The sequence below is a fragment of the Sceloporus occidentalis genome, unplaced genomic scaffold (assembly GCF_023333645.1).
Source record: "Sceloporus occidentalis isolate IW3139 unplaced genomic scaffold, rSceOcc1.0.p SCAF_210, whole genome shotgun sequence".
Classification (NCBI taxonomy): Eukaryota; Metazoa; Chordata; class Lepidosauria; order Squamata; family Phrynosomatidae; genus Sceloporus; species Sceloporus occidentalis.
The window spans coordinates 1,385,971-1,394,636 of record NW_028317190.1 but is presented as its reverse complement, the minus strand read 5'-3'; the positions used below and the strand labels follow the sequence as shown (position 1 = coordinate 1,394,636).

Here is an 8,666-nt window from a genome sequence, read left to right as displayed (position 1 = left end):
ATGGTCCCAAAGAGGGACTGCCCCTCCTAAACAGGGACACTTGGGAGTTAAGGAAACCTTTGTATTTTACAGTTATCGAAAGCATTTACTTGGTATTCGTATGAGTGATTATGCTTATTTTGTATTGTCTAAAGGTAAATAAGTTTCCCACTGTTTGTTCTTGTCTCAGTGTAGCAGGAAGGTCGACCCTGGTTAGTGTAACTCGCAATGGCCACTGGAAAAACAAAGTCTATGGAACCTGATGTTACCTTCTGCAAAACATCTGGCGAGCGAGCCATCCACTCTCCTGGACTTTTCACTCTCACTGTATTCACGTGTGTTTCTGCAGTATATCTTAAAACATTGCACCCATCCGTACCTGGTGGGGACTCAGGTAAATGAACAAGTGGCATGGCTTTATTGAAAGGTTTTATTGCATAGTTAAAGATGTTGGTGGGAATGGGGTTCTGTCTGGGGGGATGGACGGGCATGCCTTATTTCAGTAAGCTCAACGTGAATCATTTATAACACAAGTTCATACAGCATAAAGAAGAATTGAAATGTCTCTTCAATAAAAATAAGAGTTTTATCCTGGTGCCCAAACCAAGGAAATTCTTCCAAAATTAAATTACAAAACTAAAAAATTAAGCACTTAACTCACGCGGAAGTTGTAGCCATGCTGCAAAAGTGTTTTGGATGCTTTTTCAATAAAGCCTTTTCCATAACAAAAGCTGGCCTCTTCTTCTATGATATGACATTTGTTGCTGCTGATTGGCTACTTAAAACTGCCAATCCGTGGCAGGAAAGTATTCCCATTGTAATGAATAGAAGCACTTTCCTGCCACTGATTGACAGCTTCAAGCAGCTAATCAGTGACAGAATGTTCTCCCATTTCAATCAATGGGAGGACTTTACTTCGGCGCACTGAACAGACTCCAGTATGCAGCCTTCATTTGAGCCTGTGCTGAAGTTGACTAGAGGTGAGTTCATCACATGCAGGGACCGAACACATCTTCTGCAGGACATTTTGCTGGGGTGATTCTCTGTGACCAACAGAGCAACAAACTCTACAGCGTGCGGCCAACGGCTGGTTATGCAGAGCTGCACGTTTTTTATGGTCACCTAGCATACAGTCAGGCCTATCCAGCCACTGGCCACATACCTCAGAGTGGTTTTGTAAGCTGGCGCCCCTTTGGCATTTGGCCGGTGTGCCCGATGGCTACAAGATATTACAAGATTCTGCAACATTTTGTTACTATGAGCATGTGTGTGTGTACAGTGTGTATATATATGTGTGTGTGTGTGTGTGTATATATATATATGTGTGTGTGTATGTATATAAATCATGTATGAGATTTTATTTTTTCTGAATAAATCCACTCTTAAAAGTAAAAAAAGTGAAATTTCCCTTATGCTTTGTGTGTTATAATAATTGGCTATTAAACTGTGACTGTTAAGTACCAGCGGAGACATTTTAAAAGAACAAGTTCCCTGACTAGTGGGACTCATATGATGCAATTCAAAGAACGTTGAGTCTCCTCATAGACTGTAATAAGATTTAAATACCAAATGTTACTTTTATCTTAAAAGCAATATCCAGTGACTTCACATGGAGTTTATGAACTTTACATTCCCGTTCACTTTCCTCTTGTTCGAACGGCGCTTTCCTGTATACAGCGTGACTGATTTGCAGCAAATTACAAATATAACAGCTTTAATATTGTAAAAAAAATATTACTGTATGTCAATATTCACCGAGTATAAAAGGCTGAGACACCTTTGTGTTTTCAGTGGTAATGATTAACATTACATTTATTTCAATAATTCATAATTACCATTGCCTGGAAATACGTTACCTGGAAAGAGCCCTCAGAGAAAATTGTTGCCGGTGCATTGTTTGCTTACATTAAGAGTCTGGTGTTGCTGCAGTTACCTCCCAGGCTTACGGGTAATTAGTGCCTGCGCTACTGTTCTGTCTGTACAACAGGTTCAAATCACGATGTTCTCGGCAATCACTCCATGAGCTGTAGTTTGCTTTGTAATGCTCCAATATCACAACTAAATGTAAGCTCATAAGGTTTGGACCGCCTTAAAAAAAAAAAAAAGTATTTTACGCAGAGCACCTTGTTTTCTTGTTCCTCTTGCACACAATGTTTTGTCACATTGTAATTAGTTGATTGCCCTTTATCCCTTCCATTATTAAAGCTTTATATAATATATATAAATATACACAAGTATGTATGTGTTTAAGCTGGCGAGGACCCTCTCTACCTAATGTATCGGCTTGTCTTAGTCTGTCGATTTTAGTTTCGTCATACCCTTTAAATATATGTAGTGTAAGAAGTGCTTTGTAAATTGTTGGTGCTGTATTAATAAAATATAAGTGTGTGTATATTTGGAGAAGTAGCTGCGTAAATTTTGGGGCATTTGTATCTGATTAGAAATTAGGGGGAAAAAACAGGCATATTAAATATTTGCCAAAAATAGCTGAAATAACAATAGCCATGTGAGATATTCCTGTACTCGGGGCAAGTAAACAAGTAGCAGCTACAATTATTGTATACAAAAAAACATTGGCATTCAATTTTTATTATTATTATTTTTTACATACAGAATTATGGGTTGTATACATGAATATTACAATTAAAAGAAAGCTGCATAGAATACAAAAAGATGTATAATTTGGGTGAGCACAATTGAAGGATTACATAGTGATAAATTACCTTAATTTGTAAACTGTTTTATTTTTTTGTGTCGGAGTTAAAAATAGTTAAATATCCAAGTGAAATAAAATAAGTTTAATATTTAAATTATGTATTTATTAAAATTAACAGCATTAGGAATCATGCACAAGATTATTCTACATTTAAATAAATGTACAGTATTTTTATATAAAATGTGATGAATATACTTTATTTTTTTCTGGAAAGAAGGATATATCAATATATATAAATATAAGTATAAATAACCAATCTATACTTTATGTCGCAGCTATTATTTGTGTGTTTATTAGTGTATATGTATAAACCGAGAATCTTGGCTTTTTCTTGCCGTTTTACATTTTCTTCGGTGGAAATGTAAATAAAATACACCTTATTTTTAATAATTACTTTGCTAAATGAAATCTGAAGTGGGCGGACTTTCTTTGAGAATTTCATGCTGCTAAATCTCAGTAGATTTATTTTTATCGAGTCAAATTAATGCAAAATCCCAGTGCAAGCCTTTTGAATTTGGAAAACTTTGGAGGAGGGTCATTCCCTAATGGTAATTATTGGTTTTACATTATTTTTTCACAGGGGAGCTGATCACAGCCGCCTATGAGCTTGGAGTAAGTATTCATTTTATTGTTTAATCAATGCTCTCATTAACAGTTTTAGGAATTAGGCAAGTTTAATTAAGCATGGAGCAAAGTAGATTAATTTATTTTCAAACCTCAGTTTTACTAACTTATAAGTACAGTATGTGACAATTTACTTTAAATTTTAAATCCAATTAAACCAAATTATAAAGCAGAGCATTTACTGTACATAAAGTGGAATGTCTTATTATGAACCATTTTTTTTTTTTAGTCTAAGCTTGGGAGAATGAAATAAGTTTTATTTAATAAACTTTATTATGGTGGCATGATCCGTTTAGCTAAACCGACAAGGCTGCTTGCGCAGCGCTTATCTGAAGGCAGTGTGGTCTTCACATTACTCAATATTGGTTTGTAGACAATGGGCCTTTTCACTAAACTAGATTTTTACAAACTTTTAAAAAAATGTAAGCAAATTACATGTTATTTATACGAATTACTTTTCTGTATGATATACCACAATGCTTTGAATATATATCTTGATGTTTGATCATTAATCACCTGTTCTAACTGAAGTCCATCTAAAGCCCACGTTCTAGTAGGAGGCTGATACCGTAGCCTCCTCTTCTTCCTATGATGCCGTCAACACAGACAATATATATCAGGAGATTATTTTTATCTAATAGAGCTGTAAAGGTGTTGACAATTAATGCCAGTGTTTACTAGCTAATACAGGAGGCTCCTAGACAAGATGAAACATTGACCAGTCCACCGAATGTTGAATGTATGAACTATCCAACTATCCAAAATATTGCATCATCACCCTTGTTGTAACTTGATGGTTCTTTTTATGCTTTTTTTGCTAGGTTGCCCACCCTCCTGGTTACCCTCTGTTTACCTTGTTGGCCAAATTGTTCATGATATTTTTACCATGGGGTAGTATCGCCTATCGTGTGAATCTTCTGTGTGGTCTTTTTGGAGCAATTGCATCATCTCTCTTGTTTTACACAACATCCAGGTAGCTTTCTTTTACTTCATCTTGTATTACTTGGGGTTGATTTCCATGTATGGTTTTATGATGCGTTTAGTTCATGATAAGGAAATCTCTCACACACTACAGCGGTAACGGGCTGCCCAAGCATCCATGCATACTGGTCGATGCAGTTACAGCCAAGTACTACAAAAGTTACACGCCAGGAGCAAAATATTGAGAGCCATAGCTCTCTGGCAATAGGATTTGTCCAGCACTCCAGATGCAAGCATATAATGCAAGTATGTGTGTTTGCATCTGTGAGGGCCGGAAAGATCCTAGTTGCCAGAACTAAATAAAAAATGTAAGTTTCTCATAGTGGCTGCTAAAAACCAACTCAATGTAAGCCCTAAAATGACTAAATGACAAAAACATTGTATAATATAAGTTATAGGAGCAGTCATATATATTTGTTTCTAGCTCTGACTGTTCCTTTGGATTCATTCTATCCATCCTCTTCCTCTGTATATTGTTTCTGGGTGAAACTCTATAAAGCCACTCTGCTCCTGGCTTGGTGGCACGTTAGCACTATTTGCCTCACTGACGATGCCTGCAAAAAAATGTAATTACTTTCCTTAAAACCTATATTTTCTTCACATGGTTTTGTGGCCCAAACATACGTTCTTTTTCGAGTAAATACCTTCATAAAGTATAATTATGTTTAATTGTTGATGTTTTTGCCCCTGCAAACCGAGCACATAATGAAGTTTTAAATTAGTCTCATTTCAAAGACTAATATTCCGCTATATGACTCAGTTGTATTTATATTGTTGTACGAAGACAGATTAGACTTCTGCATGCTGCTGTGTATGCATAATTTGACTCCCACACATTTCCATTTACTGCAGAACCGAACCAAAAAATACAATTGCCACATCTAGTTAAAAAAATTATGAAATGAAGATGAAGATGCTCTTTCGGCTACATCAGCCAAGCTTTCTAATTGAGATTTTGGCTTTGATGGTATCAACTTATTGCAGAGCAGACCTGTGAGCTAAGGTGACTGCTTTTTCATGGTCTTTTTGATGTGTACCGTTTCTGACCCATGAAAGTAGATCTCTGTGAACTTTTGTTTTAAACTTCATCTGAACCTGACCACCCAGTAAAATAAGAATGCCTTCTACTGATGGATAACTAAAAAGTGCACCAAAAATTGGCATCAACCGAAATGCATACTTCTCCAAATAATATATTTTGTAAGTTCTGCTCTGATTCTGTTGGGACATAGTGATCAGTCTGGCTGCTATTGAACTATAACAGTCATTTTATTAGATGTTATTTAGAGAGTTAATCTCTGTTAACCATGTAAATATAAATAAAATGTAAAAAGGGTGTCTAGCCTAACACTAGATGGCCGGTAGAGGTTTAGAGTGTTGCAGATTAGAATTTGTGCAGACATTTGTGTTCTTCATGTACACAGTTTTGGGGTTTGTCCTTTGGCATTAAACATTACTAGAATGTATAACACTATATTGGCCCAATAGAATTTTAGTACATTCAGTGTAGACGACATCCTATCACTGGTCCTTAAATTGAAAATACATCGGCCCCAGTTTTTACTGAGCCATCTTCTGTTGGTCGTATCAAACTGTCTCAGAAGACTGATGATGCTCCTTGCTACCATCACAAGCTTCACATGCGTAATAGAAACCCATTTGTCTTTAGCATCTATATTCCATCAGTGCTATATGTATGTTGGGCATTGTAAAAGCAATAGCTGTTGGGTGGGCTTGGGGAGCCATCAAAGACGTGCAGATTCCTTTAAAAAAAGAAGACATGAAAGTGACAAAATATAGGGAGATTGAAAAAGAGGAAAGAAAATGTGGGCTGTGGGATTGGAAAAGGAGTATAGAAAATGAGGAGAGGAAAGAGGTGAAAAAATAGTAACTGAATACTGGGAATGGGTAACTTAATATGGAAAGAGTGGGATGACTTTTGTTTATTGAATGAAAAAAAAACACCAAATGTATATGTGCTTCCTGTATTTTCTGTGATCTGTGATTCCTTAGCTATATAAAATGTAAGGTACTCCAGCTTTAATTTACTGTTTTTAGCTAGGCGGGGGGAGGATTTTTTGGTCTGAACCTGTTCACCTGGGCTCTTCCTGAGCAGAGGGGCCACAGCTGGTAGTAATGAGTGCAAGAAATTGATCCACCATCATAGTGATAAGATTTAGGAATTATCAATATGTGTCTATACACATCATTGCATTACTTGTAAAGCTTTGTAGGTAAACAATTATAATATCCTAGAGAGGAACATGTTAATAGGGTGGATTTAATAGAATCCAACGTTCAGTGTCGGAGAGCTGTAGGGTTTTCATTATGTTCAGGGAGTGATGGATTTATGAAGGCAATGATAAAATATTTTTCTGTTTTTCTGTTTGTATTTTGTTTGTGTACCGGTATATCTCAAGCTATGTTTGTGCATTGTCCTTCGAGAAAGTTGTGTGTCACAGGAATGGCAGTCGAGGTGTAGGCCATCATCGACTTCCATCAAACAGGGCTGGTGCACTTTCTACAAGAAAAAGTACATATTTTATCCTTTTTTCCCCCTTTTTTTTCTTGATCGTTAACCATCACAAAAAGAAAACAACTTGAATCACATGTTCCTGGAATTTTGTTAACCTTGCTTTGCTTTGATGTGAACATTTTTTCAGACTCCTAACCTTCGTCTGACCCGTATTTGAGAGGATTATTGTGCAAGATACAAACAATTTCTAATTCCTTCACGCTGCACAAAGTAGGGCATAGCTTATATCAAAATGTGTACCACATAAGTGCTATATCAGATGTGTTTATTTCAGAATAATATATTGGGGTGATCCTCCTGATATACATACTGGTGTTATGCGTTTATAAGTAAACGCTGATTACAATATAAATACTTTTTTTTGTGTATAATAAACGCTATTGAAATTATACAGAAAAATACATTTCTGAATATACCATCATGTCTCGGTAAAGAAAAAAAAAATCACAAGCTTTATATTTTCTTGCAACCTTAGAAATATTTGTGTGAAACTGAAATTGCTTTTAAGCGTTCTGTTCAAATCTGCGGTAATTTGCCAAATCTGAAAGCCCTTCTTTTGTCTAATCTACCAACAATTGAGCACGCTATGTAGCCTGTAGATTTAAATATGAAAATGTTTTAATATGCAGAATACAAATAATTGATGAAGTACATGTCCTTAGGGAACATCACAGTTCAAGTGGCAAATCAGTCTTGTCAAACAAAACACAGCCCTCGGTAAAGAACAAGCCATCTCTATGGTAATAGTGCTAACGGTGCCCTATTGATTGAGTGGAAGAAGACATTATACAATGTCAGCTGGGTTGTTACAATTTAATTTGTCTTGTGACCTGAACTTAACCCCTGGAACCTTTTTTACTGTGAACATAAATGCACCAGTGGGCACGTTTGCTTTAGACGTTACAGTGAAGGATTATAAAAAAAATTGTTTTATCATATTGTACGGCAACCGGCTTCTAACAGATGTTTGCTTCACCGTAGCAAAATAGGTATCTATCCTACAGTTTGTAGCCTTTAAAGGGCTGTTTGCATCAAGCAGATAATCCTTCTGTATATATATTATAAGCAACAGTTTTTTATTGTTAATTTTATATATTTGATACTGTCTATATTAGGTTAATCCTTAATATAACAATCAGTGGCAAAGGTTTAATATTTCAAAGTGTTACATTTAAATGCATTAATATACAAGGCAATATATTTCACCTAGAAACATATTATCAAGTATCATTATTATTTAATCTAGTTGATTGGCATTTCTTGATTTGATCTTTATTTGTTACTGATTACATATAGCATAATATTTTTTCTTGATTGGAAAACAAAAAAAAATATTTGTTCTATGGAGCAGTCCTAAAAAATATTGTATAATAATGTTGATCTTTTTTTAAAAATTAAACACATTTTTACTATTTTCTACGTGTTTCTCTCGTAATCCTATATAATAGTATTTGTGGGGGATAAACAGAAAAACTTACATTAATTTAATTTTATCAACAATAAACTCAAACTAATGAGCTCCAGTAAAAGCAATGTGAAAAAGAGTATTTTTTATTTTTTTTATTTTTTTTTGAGAATATGTAGTTGCTAACATCAACCTGTGTTTCTCTTAAATAACAATGTTATTGGTGGTTGTATTGGTGCGTATGAATATTAATTGAATTTATAATATAGGCCTTAATTAAGGGTGCTGTTCCATTTACACTAAACATTAATTGCACTCTGTAGTATGTATGTAGGCAAATAAACTTTAGCATATCTGTCATTCTGTTCTTTCTATGAGCCTTCAATTACAAAAATAGCATATAAATCAAGGTTTTTCACATGGCA

General features: G+C 35.1%; 1 protein-coding gene across 1 annotated transcript in view; it reads left to right on the top strand.

The window, feature by feature from the left end:
* Positions 1-207: 207 nt before the first annotated feature.
* LOC149277560 (protein O-mannosyl-transferase TMEM260-like) overlaps positions 208-8,666 on the top strand; it is a 33,373-nt gene continuing 24,914 nt past the window's right edge. The window contains exons 1-3 of the mRNA XM_089502751.1: positions 208-373; positions 3,276-3,307; positions 4,141-4,292. Of these exons, the coding sequence (XP_089358877.1) occupies positions 208-373; positions 3,276-3,307; positions 4,141-4,292 (350 nt within the window). The remainder of the gene's footprint in view (positions 374-3,275; positions 3,308-4,140; positions 4,293-8,666) is intronic.